We start from the raw sequence: 26,344 nt of genomic DNA on the forward strand, positions 1-26,344 counted from the left end.
AAGAAAATTAACGTCAAATACTAAGCAAATGAAGCAGGTGTGGCCCCATAAGGCACAGGCAGAGCAGACTCAAAGGCAGATGTCTTGTTAGAGACAGAACAGTGAACAGGCGAGCCGCAGAAACTAACAGCAGAGCCTCATGCAGCGCCTTAAACAGGGCGCCAAGCCGGAGAACACTGGGAGGCGCGCAGACCCCCGGTGGGTGTGAGCCTTCAACACGCCTCTGGCGCACTGCGCCCCCGCTCCTCGTGAGCAGATGTGAGACACTTCCAGAAACCAGCGGAGACCTGGAGACTCCTTCCATCCCCACCCGCTCCACCCACGGGACCCCCAGGACCCCCGACCTCCTTCTCCTCCCACCCTGCCCCCACCTCGCAGACCTGCTTTGCACAGCCAGCCCCCAAGTCCACTACCTGAGGTCTTGGGCCTGCAGCTCCGGCTCCACGAGAGCCTCGGTGAGCATGCCCTGCACTCGGGGCCGCACCCCCTCCGTGTCAGCCGGCTCAGGCCGAGGGGCCCCCGCCTCCCCTGCTGCGGGCTGGCTGGGGCCCAGGCATGGCTCCCTGAGTTCTCCACATCCAGTGCTCCTCTGCCAGTGTATGTCACATTGGTCGTGCCCAGGATTCCTGACTGTTGGAGCCACTTACCACGTCCAGCTTCCAGGGTTGAAGGTGAGATGCCGGACGCCCTTCCGGTAACTCTGCCACTATGATCATCTCTCCTTTCATCCGGAAGCTCTAACGGTCTTGTCCTCTCTAGCCTCCATAAAGTTTAGAGTTTCATCAACTTAGTTTTTATAACCAGAATGCACCCAGTTGTGTCTCTTCTCACCAGTTTTGCTGAGCACCTGGTGTGCCCTGTTATCTGTCGGTTCTCCCTCAGCTCAGGAATCTTCTCTGGTGTAGGTGTCGCTTCCCCGCGCCCCCCATGCATCGCTTTTTCCTCCTGGAATTCCCATCACCCCACCAAGCCTCCATTCTCTTCCCGCATAATATTCATTTTTATTTTTGTTACAATACATTGTAATCACTACTGTTTTAAATACACAAATTGTACTTGATTTGGACCACATGTGACTGTTAACACCTTCAAATAGGTACTTAACTTCTTGGGATTTAAGACACGAGACGGAGCCTGAGGATCAGATGGACAGAAAGAGTGACAGCAGATGAGTGACGGGGCTGGAGCTGGGCCGGAGCCCGAGCCCCCGAGCAGCCACGTCCCCCCTGCCCCCGGCCCCCGGATTCTTCCAGCCCCCGCTGTGGTCCCGCGGGTAGAAGGAGCATGTGGCGGGGGCCCGGGAGGGGACACCACCTTAAGCCACAGTCCTAAGTGAACCTGTGTGACAGAAACAGCTGTGCGTGGCATCCTAGAGAACAACACCCTTTATTCGGCACTAGAGACAGAGTCCGTGCCACCGAGCTGCCCACGCGGCCCTAGTGGCAGGACTGCCGGAACTGCAGGCCACAGTAGCCACACGTCCCCGTCTTTGTTTCTTTGTCCTGGAAAATTCAAAGGGAAAGAGCTCCTGTTTCCGTACTCTACGTCAATCTAGAGACAGGTAGACCTCAGACACTAAAAGCAGATACTGGAAACACACAGCCAACCAGGGGCGCCCACGGAGCTCCGGGGTCACTGCTGACGCAGGACGTGGCTGTGCCGGAGGCCCTGGGTCCAGCCTGCTCCACCCAGACTCGCTGGGATGCAGGCTCCCTGCGCTGGAACACACGGCTCGGTCCCTGTCCCCCTCCCGGCCCTCGAGCAGGGGCCTGGAAGGACTGGAGGGTGGGGCGCGGAGCAGAGGCCCACCCCTCAGGGGTGGGGTCCAGCCCGGACACAGCAGCAGGGGCGGGGTGGGTCCTGCCCTGTCGCAACACCACGTGCACCTAGCTTTATCCCAAGGCATCCTTCTCTGCGCTAACACCCAGTGTACTGCTCTCCTTCTCAAAGGCTCTGTGCGCGTAGTTATCAACAATGTAAACGATCACACAGGCACCGACACGACGGTTCCCTGGGAAAGACAGATGCCTACAAGCCTGAGGGAAAGCAGTGCTGGTGACACTAAGGGCGCTGCACACACGGCACAGTCAAAGCTGCCCTGGACACGCCCCTTGTTCAGCCTGTCGTATGGTCTGTGGGCAAGGCCGAGTGGGAGAGGGTGAGGCCAGCGGGGTGAGGACAGGACAGAAGGACGGGGGTCCGGGGACGGATGGCACGTTACCAGGTTTATGTACACTTTGGGGTGGCCCAGGGCCCCCCCCGCGCCGTCACACGATATCACTCGACTCCCGACTTCGCTCACAGGCTGCTCTGCTATCAGGTCGATGGCAAAGTTCTCATTCACCTGGAAAAAGACAGACAGGAGAAGCTCGTACAGACAAGCACAAACACTGGACGCTCTCATGGAATTTAAATCAACATAGTCCGCCCCCCACATACACGCACACACTGCCGGCAAAGGCACGTTCTGTACCGTTTCATTCAAATATTATCAGTGCAGATCCTCAAAATACACAAGTCGTTCCATACATGCACACACACCTTTACTTTTCATTTGGATAGAATTTCAAACTCACAGAAAAGCTACAAGAATTACAACAGTGCAAAGAATTCTCCTTTGTCTCTACCTGGATTCCCCTGTTAACATCCCGCCCCACGTGCAGCGTCCTGTTCTCTCCTGGCCCTGCCCCACCCTCCCTCTCACACCTGCACATGGACACACATGCACACACATGCTCTTCTACTCTATCTGCTGAAAAAGACCAGAAGCAGCAGCTGACCCAGGGGCCAGGAGCCACGCTGTCTCCATGACCACTTCCCTCTGGGGACCGGGCTCTGAACTAACAGCTGTCGGGGTCCCGAGCAGGAAACGTGACAGATGAGGCTGAGCCACGTTGCGACGGAGGGAAAGGCAGCCTCGGACTACAAGGGCTGCTCCACGTGGGACACTGGAGCGACGACGGCACCATAACCACAAAGCACGGAAACACAAGATGCTTGACCCCGCGCTTCCACGGAGATGCGCTAAATCCACTGACTTCCTCACTGGAAGGAATCAACTCATGACTTTCAAGCTGGTAAATGCAGGGAGAGAGCGACGCATTGCTCCTCCTTCCTCGGGGAGCCAGCTTCTCTCGGTACAGGTACTCAGCTGGGAGGCACAGAATGTCGTCTGAGCTGAGGAAGCTGGAGATGCTCACCCACAGCAGCCAGAACTGGAACCAGAACCGGAACCGCCACGCATGGCCCGGCAGAAGCCCAACGTTACGGGCAGCGGCTGGACCTACAAAGACCCCAACCTGATCTGATGGGGCTGCGGGATTCCACCCCAGCTGACACACTCAGGGTGCAAAACAGCAAGATCATCTCGAAGGTCCCCATCTCTGGGGGCCAAAGCATCCACGGGGTTGGAACTCGGTAACAGAGGACAAACACGGTCAGCGGTGGGGCCCGCTCTCCCCCTTCCAGACTCCTCTGCGGACAAGCACGCAGACGAGACACTCGGGGTGTAAACGCTGCCCGAGGTCACTGTGATTCTGGCCCCGTGAGTAACCCCAGTATCTGCTCATCACGATGGTGAGAAGTGTTGTGCCCCGTCAGGCCCGGAGGACCAAGGCCACGTGGCTCCCCGCTCTGGCACCCAGAACCCCACGTGCACCCAGAGGGGCCCGAGGCTGCAGTGAAGAGAAGAGAACAAGGATCGATCTTCACAAACACGGCGGGAGAGGCCCTTAGTTTAGTACAATTTGAGCCCAATCCACTTGCACCCAGGAGCACCGACCACGGAGCAGAGCCCGCCCACCTGCTGCCACCGAGACACCCAGCGGTGCTGACGTCCTGAGCCCGCAGAGCAGGGGTGACACTCCTGCTTCTGGAAAGCTGTGTCGGCTAGACATGATGCCATCCCAAAGCTTTCCCTGGGATTCCTATTTCCGGAAAGGGAGCAGGAGTGAGGAAGTGCAGCCCCCTCGGAACACACGTGGCTGTGTTGTCCCCACTGCTGTCCACGCCCGGGGGCCCCGCGCCCCGAAAACGGAGCCCCACAGGGTCCACCCGACCGACAAACACGGCACAACAGCCATGCTAACCAACTTCCGGGCCCAGCACCATCTCCGCCTGAGGATGCCGCGGGCGCCCGTCACTCACGGGCAAGAAACGTCGGCTTTTAATTCCACGTGTGTAACCGCGAAGTAACGAAAATACTTCCATCGCCGCAGAGGAACAAGAGGTCGGCTGGGCCCTTAGCCCCTCCAGTGACACAGGACCGCTGCAGGCCGACGGCTGCCCCTCCCCGGGGGCGGCGGCTGGGCCCCCTTCTGCATGAGCATCTCCTCTCCACAAGGCCGGCCCTAGGCCAAGGGCCGTGGGTTCCAGGGCAGGCTCGCTGCAGCCACGCGGACGCTTCCCACCTTTCCTGCGAAGGCGGATCGACCGCCCAGCTTCCTGCTCTCCTCGCTCCTCAGACTAAGAGCACGTTCAGCTTATCTCTTAAAATTCACCCAAATGAAACCGTAGAGACAGTAAGATCGGTGGATACGAGACGCCATGCACCTGTCCAAACCCACAGAACGTACGACCCCAAGCGTGAACCTACCACATAAACCTAAACCACGGACTTGAGTTAACACAACGTATCAGTACTCAGCAAGCGTTCAACCCTGTCGCTTCTCACAAAGGCAGCGCACTCAGGCAAGAGGAGAATCACAGGGACGCTGTAAAGGGGGGGGGATATAGGAGCTCCTACTCTCTGTGCAACTTTTCAGCATGCCTAAAGGGCTTTTAAAACAACAGTCTCTTGGAAACCAAAAAAATTTCAAATACTACTGCACGCCAAACTTTTGTCGCAAGAATGAAAGCCGGAGAGACCTGCTGCGCATCTTACATGAGCATGGGCCCCTGGACGCTCACGGTCTCGGACAGGAAAAGGCCCCAGACATCCCGAGCGGGGAGGTCAAGGGTTGCAGCCGGTTCAGGACTGTGGTGAGCTGACGGTCTGAGCGAGGCGACGTCACCAGCACTGCCCCCTCCATTCACACGTTACTGGCCTCACGAACTCTGGAATGTCTGGTTCGGTGTTTAAGTTGCTCCCTGATGTCTGTCCCCAGCGAGGGCAATCAGAAACCAGAAGCCACGGTAGGACTCCCAGGAGAGAGGAGTGTGACAGGCTGAGATGGAAAGCCGGGGGCAGGGTCGACCCCAGGGCTTCAGGACGCACCTGCTGGAACTGCTCCATCCAGGGGCCCAGACTCCTCACCCCACGACACCCTCAACGTGGCAAGTAGGAAACCAGACCCTGGGGATGGACAACGTAACCAAGGTCAAAGGGAGGAGATGCGACTTAGGGACAGCTGAGGGTGGCAGGAAGAATCAACAGGCTGCCTGAAGGGGAGAAGTGACGCCAGGTGACTGCTGGGGAGGGGTGCAGGGAGGCCTGAGCCAGGGCGGTGAGGACTCCCTCTGAGGTGGCAGGCACGGGAGAGAGGAAGTGGGAAGAACGCAGGCCACCGAGGCGAAAGGATTCCAGTGTCCAGCGGTTGCACTGGTGTTTCAGACCCACTCCGGGAAGACCCACCCATGTGCTGTCTTCAGCTCGTCAGCAAAAGTCCCTGAGAGAACCAGCCTAATCTATACGCTGTGAACCACGGAAAACATACTCCAAAAAGTGACTGAAAGAGTAATTTTAACACATTGATGTGACTCTGCTTTAACCTCAGAGTCTGGCAAGTATAAGGCACAGAAGTGGAAGAAAAGATCACGCCCATTTACACGTAAGCTAAAACTATACGCACAAGATGTCGTGTTACATGTCTCAGGGGGAAAAAAACAAAACAGAACTGGACGTGTTTAACACGTAGAAGAAATGCAGAATTCCAGAGATTCTAAAGTGCTCACAATCTGGGGAGAATTTACTTAAATTTTACAGATTAGTATTTATTTCTTCTTCGTTATAAAAAGTTTTAGAAAGCTCACCTCTCTTTTGCTAGACCTTTCACTCACCTCTTTCTGACGACCTACAAATCGAACTTTCCTGTAGTCTTTATCGCCATAAACCTGAAAAGAAAAAGACCGTATGCGATTTTTTACGGCCCGATGCTGTATCTTATACCAATCATAAACGTCTCAGGAAAAGTGTTTTCTTAACGTTCAGGCCATTCACGATCACACACACCAGGAGTACGTGTAGTTGTGCACCCAGGGGCATTTTTCAGCAGGATTCCTACCGGGACATCAGGCAGTAGTGTGAATTGGAAGTAGCAAACGGTAAGGAAGGAGCAGAGGAGCGCAGTCCTGGCGGAGGGGGACACCCGCCTTGGACCTCAGAGGCCCCGGAGCTCCCCTCCTCTCTGAACCTGCTCCGTGGCCTTTTCTAACAACACAGGTACTCACTCCCTCATCTTTGGGCTGCGGATCACAGCCTAACGCCGTGTTTGTATTTCAGTAACTCGACAGCGGACCCTCGAGTTACTACAATGTGGTATCCAACATTGCACAAACACGAGGAGATCGGACGCACAGAACTGGTCATTGCTGACTCCACCGGAGTGCTCCCCACAGTAACCAAGGGGCTACCCCGGGATAACAGTCTTGGATCCGAGTTCGCTGCGAGGATGAGGCCACAGTGGCTGCAGACAGCCCCTCGGTACCCCTGCGGGTAGTGGGCCCGGGGCCCCGGACGGAGGGGGAGACCGAGGACGGGACCGCAGGCGCTGGGTCTGGGGCGTCTGGGGCACTGGGGGACTGGACTGCGGGTACGGGGCTCGGGGCCCCGAGGGACTGGACCGTGGGACCCGGGTGCTGGGCCGGGGGAAGAGGAGGGACCGGGGTGCTGGGCGACTGGACCACGGGCACTGAGCTTGGGGCACAGGGGGCACCGGGGCGCTGGACCCCGGGGACACGGGGGCCGAGCCGGGGCTCCGCCCACCTGGGCGCCCCGAGGGGGAGGGCGCTCTCCGCGCCGCAGGGGTTACCTGGCCGGTGTGCGTGACCTTCTCCCCGGCCGGCGAGGTCTGCACCCCGAAGCACCTGGCGGCCCCGGGCAGGCTCCGCGCCGCCGCGCCCCCCCGGCCCAGCAGCCTGAAGAAGGTCACCTCCGCCGCCATCTTTCAGGCTGACCTTCGACCCCGCGCACCGACGCGCCGAGCGCCGACGCATGCGCACGGCGTCCGCAGGCCCCCCACACACACACCCTCGGCCCGGATTTACCTCGCCCGGTGAGGCGCGCACGCGCGGTGCGGTCAGGCAGGTGCGGCCGGCTGGTGCAGCGGCGGGCGGGGGCTCAGCCCGGATAAGGGGGGACGCTCCGCGCAACCTTAGCACTTAGTGATGCTCCACTTACCAGGGGCAGGGCAGGGGAGGATGGAAACGGAAGATGCAGTGCTTACCTTCGATGGTAACGGATAATCATGGGGAGTTACATGTTGAATGTTGTGAATGTTGGAGATGAGTCCTTGCTTAGAGGAAACTGGAAGTACATCATGTTGGACAGAGCGCATTTCTTTGTGGTTCTGGGGTTTCTGCAGCAGAGCCCAATGAAACTGCCAGTAAAGCGCAGCCGATGGCATCCCTCATGCAGGTTAGCCCCGAAAGGCCCGCTGCTCTGGAGCACACCTCGCGGTCCCGGCCCTGCTTCTCTCCTGCCCCTCATGGCCTCCTCCAAACGGCCTGTGCAGAGACCCGTCGGGATGGTCAGCTCACGGCCAGCCCCCGATGGGCGAGGGCGGTGGGCACAGGGAGCAGTCCCAGAGCTGGGATGGAGTCGCGCATCCCACTGCCCAGGAGCTGAGGGCACCCACAGCCTGGACTCCAGGGCGGTGTGGCGATGAGAGGCCACAGTGCCCAGAATACCTCCCGGATCGGAAAGGTGTCCACGGACGCATGCTCAGAGGCAGGCCCGAGCTCACCTGGGCAGGGGCCACAGCTTGCAGCCGGGTCAGGGGTGCGCGTGCGGTGCCAGGGCGGCGCGCAGGTGCACCCCGTGTGCAGCTCACCTTCGTGTGTGTGGAAAGTAGTTGTGTCCACGCAGACACAGCCTGGAAAGACATGCGTGGCGATTTCACTGTGGAATCTGGGCAGTGGGTACGTGGGTGTTCGCCATCAGTGTCTTTTAACTTTTCTCTGTGTTTGAAAGTATGTTGGAGGAAATAAATTTAACTGCAGTCACTTAGAACCAGGGCCTATTTCCATGCGTTCCCCTGAGCCTCGCCACATTTCTCCCAGGATGTCCACTTAATACAAACATGAGGTTTTTCTAGATTTTGTTTTGACATTGATATTTATCAGCTTTTTAAAAAGTCTACTTGGGTGTGACTTCTTTTTCATTCAAAATACCGACTTTTGTTCCCATTTTTCATCCCTCCCCCGCCCCCGAGAGCGCTCCCCAAACCTTAGCCGCCCGGTGGCCCACAGGGCTGGGGGAGTCCCGGGAGGAGGGCGCAGGGTCCCGGGAGTGGGGGGCGGGCTGGGTATGCAGGGGACCGGGGAGGGGAAAGGCAAGCAGCCGGGGAGGAACCCGGCTCTCCGCTACTCCCGCACCCACGTGGCTCCGCCTCTGCGCCCAGCTCCGAGGGGACCGCCACGTGACCCTGCTGCCATCTTCCTTCCTGGCGGACACTCAGGGCGACGGCATCTCCGCCCCACTGCGCAGGCGCTGCCGAGGGCGCAGGCGCAGGGGCTGGCGAGGCGGGCTGCAGGCGGGCCTGGACTCACTCTTTCCAGGTGGGGGTCGTGGGGTGTTCCGGGGGTCCCGAGGGGCAGGGGAGGCGGCGGGGGTTCCGGGCTCAGGAAGGGCGCGTTCTGGGGACCCCTCGCCTCGGCTTGCCCGGGTGGGACGCGGGCGGAGGTCACTGCGGTGGGAAGTGGCCGCACGGGTGATCCCTTCTAGCCGGGCACCGTTCCGGACCTCGTGCCCTCTGCTCCAGCCCGCGGCCCGGCCGCCACGGGGTCACGTGGACGCGGGCCTCGTCTGGCCCCGGCGGCCGGGTGGGGGTCTCGGCGCCGGGCGGAGACACGGTGCCGCTCGCCGCTCTCGTGCCCTCCCGGGGGTCGCGCAGATTCCCGGACCCGCGGCTTGTGTCCCGAGGGCAGGGACGTGGGGAAGGTTTTCTCGGGGGCAGGAGCCACCGGCAGCTGTGACAACTTTTCCTGTTTCTCCCTAGATCCAGCCGCGACATGGCCACCGCTCTCCTAAGGAAAGTGGTTTCCGCCGTGGGCCCCCTGCTGCACCTGGGTGGCCTCCCGCTCTCCTCTCTCGCGCCGTGCCACCCGCGCGCCTGCCGTCAGGTCGGTGCGCCCCCCAGCCCGGCGGCCGCGCTCCTCTCCGCGCGCCTGGTACTCGGCCTGCAGCAGCCAGCCCTGGGCTTCAAGACCAAGGGCGTCCTCAAGAAGCGGTGCAAGGGCTGCTACCTGGTCAAGAGGCGCGGGCGTTGGTTCGTCTACTGCAAGACCAACCCGAAGCACAAGCAGAGACAAATGTAGCCCTCGGGCTGGGAAATCCCTGCCCGGGAGACGGTGCTGCCTCGTGGAAAGGAAAATAACAAGTAAACATTGTGTAGCCTCCGTTCTGCTGACTTTCGGGTGTTGTGGACTCTGCGGCCTGCGTCTCACCTCCTTGTGGCTCAGGATCCAGCCAAGCCTGAGACCCACCTGGGAACGTGTCCTTCTTAGCTCCTGCGCAACCTGTGTTTGCGCTCGGGCAGAGGACTGAACATCGGAGGGAGGGAAAGCTGGCTTTATCCCGCGTCAGAATGCAGGTTCTTTAGAAGACCACCCTGTGCGTCGGCTCTCTCTCGGCCCTGTCTCTGCGTTCAGCCAGGTGCTGCTTCCCTGTGGATTCAGACACATGTTCTCAACATTCCCATCTCCAGGATAAGCAGGGAAGGCCGGGATAGCAGTCTTTAAGTCAAGGGAAATTTAACTTGTTTATACATATATAAAGGTATTTTGGGCATTGATTAAATATGTTTGTCATCCTTAGTCTGAGACTTGAGAAGTGTGTGCGCCCACGTGTGTCCATGGGTGCAGTGTGCATGCATGTATGAACTGCTGTGTGCAGTGTATGCATGGGTGCAGTGTGTGTGCAGTGGGTATGAGCTGCTGCTGTGGACTCTGCAGACTGCGACCTGGAGCCAGTGGTACGCAGTGTCCTGGTGTCGCCTGTCACGGGGTCACAGCCTGATGAGTTTTTGAATCATCCTTCTCTCCTGGGCTTATCAGCCTCTGTTTGATCTAAGATAAGAGCATGACCAAACCCCTTGCAGCTCATCTACTTCCCGATACCTGGATGGACCAGCATGTAGAGCCCTGAGACTGCAGCACAACAAAAAAGTCGGTTTAGGTCAGAAGGCAGCAAATTACAATCCACAGGCCAGATCCAGCCTGCAACCCATTTTTGTAAATCTTTATTGGAAAACAGCCATGCCATTCATTTATGTTTTGTTAAACCTACAGCAGCCAAAGTAGTAGCTGAGTAGTTATATCAGAGACCTTATGACCTGGAAAACCTAACATATTTACTATTGGGGCTGTATTTGCAGGAAAAGAGTGCCAGTCCCCTGTTTAGATCATTAAATAAGTTGCGTATCCTAGGATTTGACTTCACTATGACACAACCTACCAGAAACATTTCATGTTTTCTCTATTATCCATATAGTGAGAGAGATCTTTGTATATACTGGCCAGGAACGAATAGAATCTGAGATTTAAATACTATTTATAATAGCACCAAAACCATGATATATTTAAATAGCAAGATTAGGCACATTCTGTATACTTAGAATTGTAAAACACTTGGAGAATTCAAATAAAATCTAAATAAAATATTGACATTAGAATATGACTGTCAGTTCCATCCAAATGGGTCTACAGACTCAATGTAAGCCTGATTTTTATACGATTTTGTACAAAAGGCCATGGTTCTTCAAAATTTTGTATGGAAAGGTAAAGCAAGTAAATAACTAAAAGAATTTTGAAAATGAAGACCTGGTGGACTCACACTCCCTGATTTCAAGGCTCACCGTACATAAAACCACAGCAGTGAAGACGGTGTAGTACCTATGAACGTGTACACACATAGCCCAATAGGACCCAGCCGAGTGCTCAGAAATGGACCCACACATATGTGCCCAAATGATTTTCGAAACAGGATTAAAGGCAATTCAATGTAGAAGGGATAGTCTTTTTTACACGTGATTCTAGAAGACTGGATTTCCATATACACAGAAGAAACTCCACACCTTTCACCTTATACAAAGCGTAACTAAAAATAGACCCTAGGCCTAAATGTAAAGCCCAATACTGTAAAAACATGGGAGGAATTACATGTGAGTTTGGGTTATGCAAAGACATTACACCAAAAGCGTGATGCATGAGAGAAAACACTGTTAGATTAGTTCTCATCAAGGTTACTATCTTCTGCTCTTCAGAAGACACTGTTAAGTAAATGAAAAGACAGGGCAAAAACTAGGAGAAAATATCTGCAAAACACATTTCTGATCAAGGAATGGATCTATAATATATAAAGAAATCTGAAACTCAATACTAAGAGAACAACCCAATTAAAAATGGGCAAAAGACTTGAAGAGATATTTCACAAAAGAAAATGTACGAATGAAAAGGAAGCACATAAAAAAGATGCTCAGCACTAGATTCTAGTGAAAAGCAAATGAAAACCACAATGAGACGGCACCCCTGCCTATTAGAACAGTTAGCAAATAGGCCAAGTCAATTAATGGTGAGCATTGTAGCAACTGTAACTCAGTAAAAATTAGTACAGCCGTGTTGGAAACAGTTTGACCCTTTCTCATGAAGTTAAATATTCAATTATTTAGCAATCTCATTTCTGGGTATTTGTCCAAGAACAATGGCAACTTGTGTTTGCAGTAAAACCTTTATGTGAATGTTTATAGTGGTTTTACATATAAATGAAAAAAGAAAAAAAAAACCCACAACAAACTGGAAACAGCCCACATGTCCTGCAGGTGGCAAATGGATGAACCGGCTGTGTACGTCCTTACTCAGCAGCAAAAAGAAAGAACTACTGGTAGAAATGAAAACATGGATAAACTTCAAATCCATTATTCTGACTGATGGAAGCCTGGACTCAAAAAGCTACATATTTTATGACTCCAAGGGTATGACATCATGGAAAAGCCAAAATTACAGGGACAGACAATTGACCTGTTGGCAGGAGCTGGGGATGGGGACAAGGGATTGACTACAAAGGGACATGAAGGAATGCTTTTGGGTGATGGAATATTCTACAATTTGATTATGGTGGTGGTTTCATGACTGTACCTGCCTATAAAACTCATAGAACTATACACTAAAAGTGAGAGTTTTACTTGAGGTAAACTGCACCTCAATAACACTTGCAAAAAAAAAAAAAAAAAATACCCAAATGGAATTTCTGGAGCAAATGGAACTCAAATAAATAAAGACAACAACATCAAGAAACAAAAGCAAACAATGGAACTCAGTGAGCTGTGGGAGAATAGCCAGCATTCTAGCCTAAGTGGAATTGCAGTCCCGGGAGGGTTGAGGCAGGAAAAAAATAGTTGAAGAAAAAATGACCAGAATGTTTCTGTATTTGGTAAAACCAATAAACCCACAAATCCAAGAAGTTTAACAAACTCCAACCAGGAGAAACATAAAGAAAACTACATAATAGTACATCTTTATCAAATTGCTAAAAATCAGATAAAGAGAAAACCTCAACTTCAGAGAAAAAAAAAAAAAGACTCATTCCTCATAAAGAGAAAAAAAATAAGAATACTGTAACACCTGACTTCTCATCAGAGACCATGCAGGCCAGAAGACAATAAAACCTCTCCAAAGTTCTGGGGAGAACTGCCAATCTAGAAATCTATATCCACTGAAAATATCTTTTGAAAAGGAAGGTGGGAGACAAGACTTGTTCTGATAAACCAAAGCTAGGAGAATTCAGATGGAAACGTAGATCTACATAAAGAGATGAAGACAGCCAGAAGTAGTAACTATTTAGATAAACATAAAAGATACTTCCCTTCATTTAAACGTCCTTTGAAAGATAACTGTTTAAAGAAAAGTAGTAGCAACATCTCGTGGTGTTTTTGACGCATGTAGTTCTGACACGTGTGACCACAACAGCACAAAGGATGAGAACCTGCTCTCCTAAGGGTCTCACTCCAATCCTGACCTGGTAAGTTGTGTTTAAAGGCAAACTGTGATGTCACAGTTTTCTACTGCAAACACTAGACCAACCACTAAGAAAATAAAACAAAAAGACATATGTAGTAAGTCAATAATGGAGAAAATACAAAATATTAAAATATCCAATTAATTTAAAATAAGAAAACTCAGAGAGGAAAAGGAGCAATGTACTGATATGATAAATAAAAAATAAAAAATAAGATTGTAAATTTAAACTCAACTATCAATAATCACACTAAATGGTCCAAGAACCCCAATCAAACAGAAGAGACTGTCAGATTGTATTAAAAAAGGAAGACTCAAGTATATGCTCTCTTCAAGAAATGCAGTTTAAATATGTCACAGACAGGTTAAGGGATGGAAGAAGATATACATCACGCGAACAATAATCAAAAGAAAGCTGGAGTGGTTTCACTAATCTTTGTCAAAATAGACTTTCGATCACCAGCTATTACCAAGTATAATGATAGAGGGGTTAGTTAATCAAGAACAGATAACAATCCTGAATGTCTACGCATATAATAACAGAGTTTCAAAATACATAAAGCAAACATTTATAGAACTGCAAGGAAGGATAGGCACATCCAAAATTATGGTCGGAGACATCAATACTCCTTTCTCAATAGTTGATAGAACACGTAGATTAAATAATAATAAGCATGCAGATTTGAACAATACCATGAATCAACTTAATCTAATTGAGATTTATAAAACACTCCCCCTGAATATCAGCAGAATAGGTTTGTTTTTTGGGGTTTCTTTTTAGGTTCAGGCAGAATATGTACCAAAATTGACCATATTCTAAGGCAATGAATTTCAAAACATGAACGTCTCAGTGAATTTCAAAAGATTGAAATTATAAAAAATATGTCCTGATCACGATACTACACTAGGATTTAATAACAAAGATATCTGGAAAATCACACAAATACTTGGAAACAAACTAAACAGCACAATTCTAAATAACCCACGGGTCAAAGGAGGATTAGAAAGGTAAAGTACAACTGGACAGGCATGAACACACAGCACATTGACATGTGTGGAAAGCAGTTACGTAAAGGGAAATGTATAGCATTTCATGCTTACATTAGAAAAGAAAAGGACTCAAAACAATGGTCTAATTTTCTACCTGAAGGAACTAAAAAAGAGCAAATGAAACCTAAAGTAAGTAGAAGGAAAGAAATACTAAAAAACAGAAATCAAAGGTATTAAAAAAAACGGAATAGCAATGGGGAAAATGAACCGAAAGGCTGGTTCTTTGAAATGGGCCAGAAGAAAAACCTCTGGCTGGTCTGATCAAGAAAAAAGGGAGAAGACACCAAGTATCAATATCAGAAACCTTAATTGTGGTCACTGCGTACACTTGTTGAAACTCATCAAACCAGTCAATTTTATTTTATGCGAACTATATCTTTTAAAAAAACGGATTGAGAAAAATACAAGGCTTATATCTCTCCGTCCTGCGCCCAAAGCCCCAGATCCAGGTCCGTGTGTTGGAGTCAGATGTCTAAGGTTAAAAACTCTGCCAGGAAGACCTAATTCGACATCTCTCCAAAGAAGACATACAGACGGCCAACAGGCGCATGAGAAGATGCTCAGCCTCACTAATTATCACAGGGATGCTGATCAAAACCACAGTGAGGTACCACCTCACACTGGTCAGAGTGGCCACCGTCAAAAAGTCTACACATAGCAAATGCTGGAGAGGGTGTGGAGAAAGGGAACACTCCTTCACTGTTGGTGGAATGTAAATGGGTGCAGCCACTACAGAGAACAGTAAGGAGGTTCCTCGAAAAACTAAAAATAGAGCTACCATATGATCCAGCAATCCCACTGCTGGGCAGATATCTGGAGAAAACTATAATTGAAAAAGATACATGCACCCCAGCGTTCATTGTAGCACTATGCACAATAGCCAAGACATGGAAGCAACCTAAATGTCCATCAACAGAGGAATGGATAAAGAAGGTGTGGTACATATATACAATGGAATACTACTCAGCCATAAAAAAGAACGAAATAATGCCATTTTCAGCAACATGGATGCAACTAGAGATTATCATACTAAGTAAAATAAGCCAGAAAGAGAAAGACAAATATCATATGACATCACTTATATGTGGAATCTAAAATGAACTTATCTATGAAACAGAAACAGACAGACATAAAGAACTGATTTGTGGTTGCCAAGGAGGAGAGGGGGTGGGGGAGGGAAGAACTGGGAGTTCGGGATTAGCAGATGCAAACTATTACATGTAGGATGGATAAACAACAAGGTTCTACTGTATAGCACAGGGAACTATACTCAATATCCTGTGATAAACCATAGTGGAAAAGAATATATATATGTATCTGAATCTCTTTGCTGTACAGTAGAAATTAACACAACATTGTAAATCAACTATACTTCAATAAAATAAATTTTCAAAATTTAAAAAAGTTTAAAAACAATTTAAAAAAATTAAAAAACAATTAAAATTTTCAAAATTTAAAAAAATTTTTTTTTAATTTTTAAAAATTAAAAAATTAAAATTAAAAAACAAAATTAAAAAAAATTTAAAAACAACTCTGCTGGGAAGGAAGTGTCTGGGGACTCCTGGGTGGGAACAGTAGGCTGGGTGCACACGTGGGGCTCTTGGAAGCAGGATCGCTCTGGAGCACAGGGCTGGCGGCCCCATGGGCACAGCAGCAGGGGGACAATCTAGAGACATTACCCTGGAGCAGACCCAGCACCCCTGCCGCGGCACGCTGTGCCCCCTGACGTCCCCTGACGGGCACACCCATGCTGGACAGTCTACCCCAGCGCTGGACCGTGGAGTCCACACAGTCCCTTTCCCTCCTTGGGGTTTGGTCCAAAGCTGCAGGAGGCCAGAGCATGAGAGTTAATGCCGCAAACCTCAACCCGTGTGAAGGGAAGCAGTGGATGGACACCCCGTTCCCTGTCCTTCGGTGGAAAGCTTGTGGTGCATCCTACCTGGTTTTCTCCAGGGCCCCTGTGGAGGTGAGCCCTAGGCAACCGGTTCTTAAAACTGAACCTCCCCAGTGATGATAGACGTGAGCACAGGATGGACGCCCCACGCCATTCATCATCAGGTGAGATAGCCCAGCCTCTCCACCAGGATGTCTAGAATTGAAACATCAGGTAACTCCACGTTTCGACAGGCGCAATAACCCCCTCTGGGGGATTTTCCGACCCCTCTCTCACCCCCTTTCCCTCACTTCTGCTTGACGGAATCACATCTCAGATAAGCTCTGCACCCCCTTCCCTGACTCAGGCTCCACTTTGAGGGGGACCCAAACTAAGGCACTTATCTACTGATCCCTCTGGTGGGAAAGCCACCAGAATCCCAGGGGAAGCGTTTGTGGAGCTTGGCAAGTGGCTTCAGCATTCGTTTGGAAGATGAAATGTAAGCAGACAGTCAGGCAACCTCTTTATACCTGAAACTGGACGGGGTTTCTCTACCAGGTATGAAAGCACATGGTAAAGGAGGATCATTAAACAGTGTGAGGAAACAGACAGAGACAAGAAGGAATCTCTACATAAATGATCGCGTGCAGCGGGGTGAGCGCAGCATTTCAAGTCGGTTCAGGAGGCATAAAGCATGCGGCAGACGGTGTTGGGGGGAGTCAGAGTTACCACCACGCAGCAAAGGCTGCGGTAAATTTCATATGTGTCCAAAAAATAAGCAAAAATCACCATATAAATCATGAGAAGAATTACCGAAAAGTATTTGCATAACATTGGGGTGCGAACACCTGCTCTTAAGCGAGACATGGACTCCAGGGGTCAGAAAGGACAGGCTTACTCAGCAGGTAAACTCCACACCTGGACCAGGAGGACGCCAGCCCCAAGTGCTCTGTGGTGCGCCGGGAACAGCTGTGTTTTTTTCCTATGCAGCTGCCCCGACGCCCCTCACAGGCTCTGTCTGCTCCGTAATATCTGGGAATTGATGGCTTCATCATTAAGACGTGCACCAGCCCTGCGCTCTGATGGAAAGAGCATCAGATTCCCCCAGGCTGGCTCGGGCCTCGCCTCCCTCCTGTCATGGAGAGGACAGCCCGACGCCCGACCCTCAGTCCCCAGATGAAGCCGGCACCAGACCTGAGGTTCCAAGTCCAGGGCACGTGGTCCCACGCCTCCAAGGGGCTCCCTCCACACTGGGCCCACGGTCCTGCCCATCCTCCTGCTTCCCCTCCGAGAAGTACTGCCTGGGGGGTCCAGGGTCCTCTCACTCAGACAGCCCAGAGCCAGGGCCAAGGTCAGGGTCCATAACCTCCTCAGAAGGTGTGGACACGTTCCTCTCACTGCCCTCAGCTTGGGGCCTCAGCCAACTCCCCAGGGCAAGGGGAGACTGTCACCACATCCTACAGAATAAGACAGACCAGGGGACCCATGGGAGGGTGGCCCACACATAACAGGGTGAAGATCTCAGGTACAAAATAGGCACAGCAAACCCTGAAGAAAGGTCAAACAGGCTGACAAAAGTGGGCAAAAGGCGTGAACAGGCAGAGTGTCCAAGCAAATGCGTGGAGATACGTTTGATCTCACTAGTAATCGGAAAATGAGAATAAAATAAAAGTGAAGTGCGCGTTGCCCATCAGATTCACAAAAGTTAAAAAGGATGTTATCCGGGTGGAACACTGCCTGCGAACAGAAATTTCCATGAACTGTGGGTAGCTGTGCCTCCGACTCTTACATGTAGAATACGTGTTCTTCCTGAGCCGCTCTGGGCGTCCTCTCAGCGAAGTACTCGCGCACAGACAGGAGCCTGCAAGGCTGCCCTCAGCAGCAGCGTTTGCCACGGCAAAAGACCGGAAACAAGTCAAACGCTCATTTCCAGGGGGTGGATGGTTAAGTCAAGGATGACGCGATCCCAGGAGGGTGGGGCGCACAGCCCTTGGATAAACGACAGGCCTCCCTGCGCTGTGACGGACGCCAGCCCAGACACATTTCTAAGTATTAAATATAAAAAGAAAATTGGACCTCAGTGTACAAAGCATGTTTTCGTTTATGTAAAAATTAAACTCTTGTAAATCCAACCACATGTTTCTTCCAAGTAAAAATATTTAGGTAACATTGTAAGAAAATTTCCGGGCCAACCCACGCCAACACAGCAATTATTTGTAGTTCTAGATGGGAGAGAGGGATGGGGTGGGAACAAAATGAAAGGTTTACTGTTTTGGTGTTGGTTTTTTTTAAGGAGTTAGGTCCACATCTTACTCTGGTAACTGATATCGAGGAGGAAACCGTAAACATTTGTGAACAATCTGCTCGCTGAAAAGAATTTGAGCCTCGTAAGAGCGGGAAAGGAAAAGCGACCCTCGGCCCCTGCAGGCCCCTCTGGTCCCCTGCCCCTCCCGTGGGGCAGAGCCGCCCACCCCGTGGGCTCCAACTGGTCAGGGTCCATGTGTGTGTGAGGGCCGGAGTCGGAGCCTCCAGGTCCTGCAGAAGAGGACCTGGCGGGGGCCCAGCTCTCCACGAGCAGCTTCCTTCCCCTTGGCCCTCCCTACCAGGACCCTCTCACTTTCTGGGCTTAACGTGACTTAGGTGAGACGCTGCGTAGAGCCAGCCCGAGGCTTCAGGCACCTGCCCGCATCCGAGGCTGTTTCCATCCCCCTCTCTCCCTGGGGGTCTGCGGGGTCCCCGGACCATGAGCCACGGAATCCACTAGATACTGGAACCCAGTATAACCCGTTTTTGAGCATTTGTTTCTTTCTTTGATTGAGGTATATTTGACATATAACATTATATAAGTTTCAGGTGCGCAACATCAAGATTCGATATTTGTATATATTGCAAAATTATCACCACAATAAGTCTAGTTAACACCCGTCACCGCACATAGTTACAGAATTTTTTTTCTTCTGAGAACTTCTAAGATCTACTCTTTAGCACTTTCAATTATGCAGTATAATATTATTAACTTGGCCGCCATTATAGGCCCAGCGTTTATTTCATTTCTAATTGGAAGTTTGTACCTTTTCTTTTGACCCCCCTTTACCCATTTCCTCCGTCCCACCCCCACCTCTGGCAACCACCTATTTATTCTCTGTATCTACGGGTTTGGGGTGTTTTTTCCCCTAGATTCCATGTATGAGAGAGATCATAGAGTATTTGCATTTTTCTATCTAACTTATCTCAGCATAAAGTCCTCAAGGTCCATTTCTGCTGTGGCAAAGGGTCAGATTCCCTGCTCTTTCATGGCTGAGTAATATTCCATTGTGTGGGTACATAAATTAGGTATATAACTTATATTTTGTAACTTCTTTCTCCAGTCACCTATTGACGGACACTTAGGTTGCTTCCATATCTTGGCTCTTGGGAATAATGCTGCGTGGAGGTACAGATATTTTTTCAAGTTCGTTTTGTTTTGTTTTCTTTGGATAAACAGCAGAAGAGGAATTGCTGGATCACATGGTAGTTCTATTTTTACTTTTTTGAGGACCCTCTTTTACTCTTTTCCCCTACTGCCCTTCCTTAATCTTAAAACATGAAGTGGACAAGACAGCTGTCTCTTGCTTGTCCTAGCCAGAGGTGGGCAGCCCCGCCACTGCCTGTTCTTGTCAATAAAGTTTATTGGGACACAGCCACGCTCACCCATTGGTGCATCCTGGTGGGCCGTCTCACCTGCAGCGGCAGAGCTGAGCAGTTCTGGGAGACCCTGTAATGTTTGCTCTCTGGCCCTTTACAGAAGACACGTGCCGACACTGTTCTGGAACATTCTCTACGGCAAGCGCAGCCCCTGACCGTCGGAGCCCACGTCGTGTGTGAGTGGCTGTGATGGTCAGTCAGCTGAGCAAGCAGCAGTCGGAGGGCCTGGGGTTTTCATTTCTCTCTAAAGACCTGTGTGCACTTAGTCACACAAACAGTCAAAGAGTAAAAGGTTAGAGGAACTGCCATGGTTTCTGCCTCCCCCCGTACGCGCTTGCCTCTCTGCCCGACTAAACACGTACGTATTTTTGAACCAAATCACACAACAGGTGCGCAGTTCTGAAATCGTCCTCCAGTCCTCCCAAGGAGAAGGAGGAACCCATCCTTCCTTCCTGTGTTTGACTTTTGGTGTCAGTTGCAAAATTTAAATCTTGAAGCGAGATGGTCTTTCCCTGAACTTAAAACGTAGAGCCTTAAGAGCTCATCGGGTCAGTTTCCTCATCGTGATAAAATAAGTTATTCTCCAGGAAGAATGAGAAAAAGACATCGGGACTGTGCTTTAAGAGTAGAAGCCTTCCTCTGATACAGCAGCTCTCTGTGGCTGTTCTCCCCAGTGGCCGGGAGCACAGGAATCAAATCGCATTTTCCTGTGCCTGTGTGCCGACCAGCTTTACAAAGCGCCCTCCCTTGTTCGCTCCAAATGGGCACAAATTTAAGATGGAAAGTAAACAAGACATTAACTTATTTCATTCATTGTTTTTCAAGTGATTTTCTTCACTAGAGGCCAAGGCTGTTTAGGGGGGATAAAGCAGGCGTGTTATTTCCCCGGAGCTGCTGTAGCAAATTAATCAGGCTTGGTGGCTTCAAGCGAGAGAAATGCGTCCTCCCACCCTAATCCAGGACGGTCTCGTCTCAACATCCTTAACTTAATCACACGTGCAAAGACCCTATTTCCAATAAGGTCCCCTTCTCAGGTTTTGAGTAGACATATATAACCTTGGGGGCGGTGCTGTTTGATCTACTACAAGTGGTATCAAATACTTTTAAAAACAAATTTCATTTAAATTACTGTTAATAGATGATGTATTCAAATTGTCCAGCATGCAGAAGATGCCCGAGGATGCACTGCTGGTCTTTGTCCCGAACCCCAGACCAGGGTTCTCTCCCTGGATGCAAACACAATCATCTTTGGTTAAGTCCTGAGAATCTACAAGCAGATCCCTGTGACTCCCGTGCCTGCCCCGTTCTGGGCAGCATCCTAAACTTGAGGACATCTGGGCAGTGGCTCATGTCAGCAGCCATGGGGCATCCTCCTTCTGTCCCCAGGTGATTTCTTCAACAAGCTGACATAGAATATTGTAAGTGTTATTTTTGATTTAGGGCAATTTTCTGCATCTGTATCCATTTTTTCTTTTTCCTTTTTTGATTTACAAGGCATTTAGTCCTATTTTGTCATCGGTGGTTGTGATTTACAGTGAGAGCTCAGCTGTTTTTTTCTCCAGGCTCCTACTTGTCATTTTCCTGTTTTAAAAAGCACAGAAAAAAAAAAAAAATGAGAAATTTACAGAACAAAGAGAGCTGTTTTGCATTGCATGAGAGATTGACTGTGGCCGTGAGGTACTTACTCAGAAACAGAGCTGTTCACAAGCCAGCCCTGGCGCGCCTCCGACACCCAGCCGAGCAGCTCCCACGTAGGGGCTCAGACAGATTCCTCGTCTGGATGGCATCATGAAAGATTCATTGTCTTCTCTTCAGAAAGTGATGCATGTTTCTCCTTACATAGTGATGATACTATACTAAACATAATACGAATTACTGTGCAGAAATCCTAGCAGTTCATCTGCCGTCTTTCAGGAAGTCCAGAGTGTGGCTTTCTCCTAAGGTTTCTCTCTAAAGGTGCAACAATTCTTTCAGTGGTTAATAACATGTAATCACCTATTCTAAAACGAAGCCACGGTTTCTCACTTATAACTTTGATCGGTTTAATTACCTAGCTTGTTGTTGGAGATATCGAGGAGCCTTAACTTGTAAGTGAATCAGGCTTTGTGATCCATCATTTATTTATCCATTTATGTTGCTTCACGTACTGTGCTAGACACTTGGTATGTGTATGGATTCATTCACTGAAGTAGTCCTGCCTGATCACCTGACAATATGCAATCAGCTGTATATTATGTCCACTGCAAGAGACAGGGGCTGGAAAGAGCAGTGGTTTAAAAACAATACACAGTATTTTGCCCACATACATTGAGGAAGGCCATCAGAAGGCACTGTGGGCTGTTATGACGGCTCTCCGTGTTTGAGTTTCCCTGTCTCTTTCTGTCCTCTCGTCGCCCGTAATTCTTGGTGCTTGATTTCCTTTCTAATGGCAACCTCATGGCACAAGCTGGTGGCTGGAGCTCCAGCTATTACGTCCAACATTCCAGGCAGTCAGACAGGGAAGGGATGGAGCACAAACCGAACACCAGCTGCCCCTTGTCCTTGTCCCTCTCATCCTTTTAAGCAGCTCTCCCCAATTCACCCAGGACATTGTGCCTGCTTGCCAGAGGCTGCCCCTAGATGCAAAGGAGGAGGAGAAATACTGCCTTTCAGCTGTGTACTGGGCTCTGCTGCTCACACAGAAGGAGAAAAAGGAAACAGATGCCCAGCTCGCAGTCGCTCACAACACATCTTCATCGAGCACCTTCCATGCGTCCCCAAGCCATGGGACCCTCCGTGAGGAAAGGCTTCATCCCTCTCCAGGAACTTTCAGTGAAACTTGCTGATTAGGAACCGCAGTTCGTAGGATTCCAATAATAATTCTTAGTCTGATATTCTAATACTTTTCATTGGAAGGGTTTGATTGGGCTTTTCGTTTCTCAGTGCTTTCAGAATTTGAGGGGATCCTTTACTATTGTGAAGTGCAGATTTTGCTGTCGGCTTTACTGTTTGGTGAAGTCACTGACTGTGTGTGGGGGCGTTATTCTCCCTGCCCAAACAGGCTTTTTCTTTTTCTCTTTTCCCCATCTGAGCTCTGGTTTAGCTCCACTGAGCAATCAGACCTTGTCGTCACTGCCCGATGCTGATGGCACGACCCCAGCCTGGAGACGTCCTTATAAACCAGGGAAGGGAGGGTGGCTGAGCGCCATTTTCTTTCTCCCAAGTCTCAGCTACTGGAAACATCTGCCCATTTAAGAAAACAAAGACCTTTTTTAAGTTCCAGATTTGCGCAGCTCTGAAATGAGGGGATCAGGGCCTCCGGGAGCCTGGATCTGTTCTCCGCCTCCCCGCTCCTCCCTCACCCTCAGCTCTGCCTGTCCCCCTCCCCGCTGCAGCGCCTGAACTTGGTCTCCGGAGTTCTTCTGTATCTACACACGTAAGTTATTTTATTTTCGGCCACAGTTCTCCTGCTGCCTCTGTTCTCCACGAGGACTCTAACCTGTTCTTTTCTCAAGTTACTGCGGGGAGCTCTCCCGTGAGCTGGGGCCTAAGAGTCGGAAGGAGTTAACACGACCCCACCCGCAGCCCTGGATCAGTGTCCCCTCCCCCTCGGGCGGGGCTGGAGCCCCCCTCAACTGCATTAGCGACTGGGGAGACCCTGCCAGCTGGGCGTGGGGGGAGGTTCCAGGTAGAGAGTAACAGAGGGTGGGAGACAGCGCAGGGATCCCCAAAGGGGAGAAGAATCCCCGTGAGGCAGGGAGAGTGGCTGGAGGCCAGGGGCAGAGCTGGGGCTGGCGCGGGGAGGGGCCGGTCCCGTGTGTGCTTGGGGCGGATGGCGACTGCAACTCCTGGCGGGGGCTGGACCGGAGGGAGCTGAGGTGGCCCGAGAGGTCCTGCGGTCGCCCAGCTGAGAGACAGCAGGGCTCTACCCAGGCCCCAGGCCGGGCTGGGGAGGAGGGGTCAGTATGGAGAATCCAGGACCAGCCCACAAGCGCGGGGGGAGGCGCGGGACCAGGCAGGGGCGACAGGGTGATGGCCCCCAGCGTCAGGAGGGGAAGCATGTGTGACCAGCCGTCCGCTCCTCAAGCTGCCCCCAAGTTCAGTAGATCCTGTGAGAGGCATTTTTGGGGGGTGGGGTGGGGTGCGCGGGCCTCTCACTGTTGTGGCCTCTCCCGTTGCAGAGCGCAGGCTCAGCGGCCATGGCTCACAGGCCCAGCCGCTCCGCGGCATGTGGGATCTTCCCGGACCGGGGCTCGAACCCGTGTCCCCTGCATCAGCAGGAGGACTCCCAACCACTGCGCCACCGGGGAAGCCCATGTGAGAGGCATTTTTACTCGCAAAGACGGTTTGAGTGGCCGTGAGCCGGTGGCCAAGGGCGAAGGCAGGGACTTTGGGGTCGCGGGGAGGAGGCCAGGCGCGGAGAGCTGTGCTCCCGGAGTGACATCCGCACCGTGAGCTGCAGAACATCAGTCCAAACACACACCGGCGTCAGGACGCGGCGGAGACAACCCCAGGAAAATAAGATCTCTGCTGCCCGAGGGGACGCTCGCTTAACAAGTGGAATCTCTGAACCGCCCATGAGAGAGAGACAGGGAGAACTTGTGACGACACCTGCCTCTGAGCCGGTCTCCCCACCGCAGGTAAGCCAGGGTGAGTCTCGGGTCACCCGAGGACACACTGACCTGAGCCACCCGCTCACCGGCCGTCGGGTCCCGCGGCATCTGAAGTCTGAGACGGGTCCTGCCCCGGGATCCCGTCCTTGCCGCCATCTCCTCCGGCCTGACCACATCCCCGGTCCCCTGGACGGCCCGCACCTCCCGCTGTCATCTGCCTGTGGCCGTCGTCTGCCTGTGGCCGTCTCAGGAAAGACCTCTGGGTCCTCAGGGTTCTCCCTGTTCCCATGAGTGCGGTCACAGTCTGACCTGCAGGTCAGCCGTCCGGCCAGACCACCAGGTGGACGGTCTTGCTCGGGTGGCACAGGCCGGGATGGGGGGAGTGTCCCCAGGGAGCCACTAGGGGAGCTCGTGTGGCTTTGCTCTTCCTGCCCGGCCACAGTCTTGGACCGTTTGGGGACGGGGACCTTTGCCTGTTACCACACATTTCTGCAGTTTCTTGCATATGCTCAATAGTAGATCTAATTTTTCTGTAAATGAATTCCATTCCAGGTGCCAGAAAGGAACCTGAGCCCACGGTGGCAGGTGCTGCCCGTGAGGTCGGAGAGCTGCCGCCCTGCCGCCTACCCTAGGTGGGGCCCGTGTGTGCCCCGGACACCATCAGTGCCCGGCTGGCACACAGCAGCACCCCAGCCCCCGTGGCTGGGGACTTCAGCCACCTGACCCGGGCTGCCTCCACCCTCCACATCCCGCCCTCACCCACTGCTTCCGGACCCTCCTCCAGCCGCCGGGAGCACCTGATGCCCGCGGAGCTGAGCCTTTGGAGACGAGCCCCAGGGTCGGGTGGATGCTGCCCGGCACCGCACACTCGGGCGCCTGGCACCTGCCCCTGTGGGGAAGGGCCCGGTCCCTCCACCTCTGGTCAGACCCCTGCTTCCGTGAGGAGCAAACCCAGGAAGCCCGCCCGTCCCCAGTCAGCAGCTCCTCCGGGCCCTGCGGGACTTCCAGATGCGGCTCTGTCTCCAGGCTGGGCCGCGCATGCCTCCCTCCCTCCGTCCCAGGCCGGCGGGTTGCACCCTCAGCGTTCACGCTCCCGGGGCATGACCCATCTCCCTGCTTGTGTCTGCCCAGAGGCTCTGCACTTGAGTGCGTGGGGCTCCGTCCAATGTTCTTGGGGGTCTGCATGAGGTGATACCTCCCCGGCACCAGGGCGGGGACGCAGCTCTTCCAGGACAGGGATGGGGAGGCCATTGGAAAGCTAGAGAGTCGGGGAAGAGGTAGGGGCACTAGGGGCACAGTCTCCTTTGGATGGGAGTTTGGTTAATGACTCCGCTAGCTAATACAGTTTGGTGTGTGTGTGGTTTTAACACAGGAAACAGCTGGCCAGCCTGAAGGAGGCATGAGACCCCAGGCACACCCCTTGGCCCAGAAAACGATGAAATGCCTCCTTCAATTTTGCCCCCAGGACCCCCCTGCCTCCCCGGGAACCGGGAAGTCCAAGCTGTGGGTTTGCCAGAAGCTTCGGTGGGTCAGGTGAGGGGACCGTGCTGGTCTCGAGTCCGCAGGCTGATGCTGGCCTGCGAGGACCCACGTCCTGGGGATGGGGGATGGTTTGCCCTCCACGTGGCAGCCATGGCTGTGCACCAGGTTCCCTGGCCACGTCCTCTGGGGCCTCCCTGGGGGAGCAGGGGCTGCTCTTGGGGTCAGAAGGTGAAGGCCAAGCCCAGCCTCCCCCCAGGGGCCTAGTGTGACCCCAAAAGGAGCCACTGCCTGGAGGCACCCGGCTCACACCAGGCAGCGGCCGAGGTTCCCTCCCTGGCCGGGGCCTGGCTGGCTTTTCTTTACCACCAGCATCGAGATCCATCTCACCTGGAAATCCAGAGTGGACGGTGACGTGACGCTTAGGAGACCCTGGAGCCGAGTTCCCTGCCTGAAACCACGGCCCTCAGGTTGAACAGACGTGGTGAGACCGGGA

At 52.2% G+C, this 26,344-nt stretch overlaps 2 protein-coding genes across 4 annotated transcripts; one reads left to right on the forward strand and one right to left on the reverse strand.

The window, feature by feature from the left end:
* Positions 1 to 1,370: 1,370 nt before the first annotated feature.
* On the reverse strand, positions 1,371 to 7,134 carry NDUFS6 (NADH:ubiquinone oxidoreductase subunit S6). Its single transcript, XM_004274536.4, has 4 exons — positions 6,969 to 7,134; positions 5,998 to 6,051; positions 2,222 to 2,344; positions 1,371 to 1,502 (listed from the first exon to the last, which is right to left on the reverse strand). The coding sequence occupies exons 1-4, from the start codon at positions 7,098 to 7,100 to the stop codon at positions 1,437 to 1,439; spliced, it is 375 nt and encodes a 124-aa protein (XP_004274584.1). The 5' UTR covers positions 7,101 to 7,134; the 3' UTR covers positions 1,371 to 1,436.
* Positions 7,135 to 7,183: 49 nt separating this feature from the next.
* On the forward strand, positions 7,184 to 9,972 carry MRPL36 (mitochondrial ribosomal protein L36). 3 transcript variants are annotated; one of them, XM_033436624.2, is made up of 2 exons: positions 7,184 to 7,243; positions 9,156 to 9,972. In XM_033436624.2, the coding sequence occupies exon 2, from the start codon at positions 9,169 to 9,171 to the stop codon at positions 9,472 to 9,474; it is 306 nt and encodes a 101-aa protein (XP_033292515.1). In that variant the 5' UTR covers positions 7,184 to 7,243; positions 9,156 to 9,168; the 3' UTR covers positions 9,475 to 9,972. The 3 variants fall into 3 exon arrangements, with proteins under 3 accessions (XP_033292515.1, XP_049564232.1, XP_012390159.1); XM_049708275.1 differs by lacking the exon at positions 7,184 to 7,243 and adding an exon at positions 7,309 to 7,573; XM_012534705.3 differs by lacking the exon at positions 7,184 to 7,243 and adding an exon at positions 8,574 to 8,715.
* The last annotated feature ends 16,372 nt before the right edge of the window (positions 9,973 to 26,344 follow it).

The sequence above is a fragment of the Orcinus orca genome, chromosome 3 (assembly GCF_937001465.1).
Source record: "Orcinus orca chromosome 3, mOrcOrc1.1, whole genome shotgun sequence".
Taxonomy (NCBI): domain Eukaryota; kingdom Metazoa; phylum Chordata; class Mammalia; order Artiodactyla; family Delphinidae; genus Orcinus; species Orcinus orca.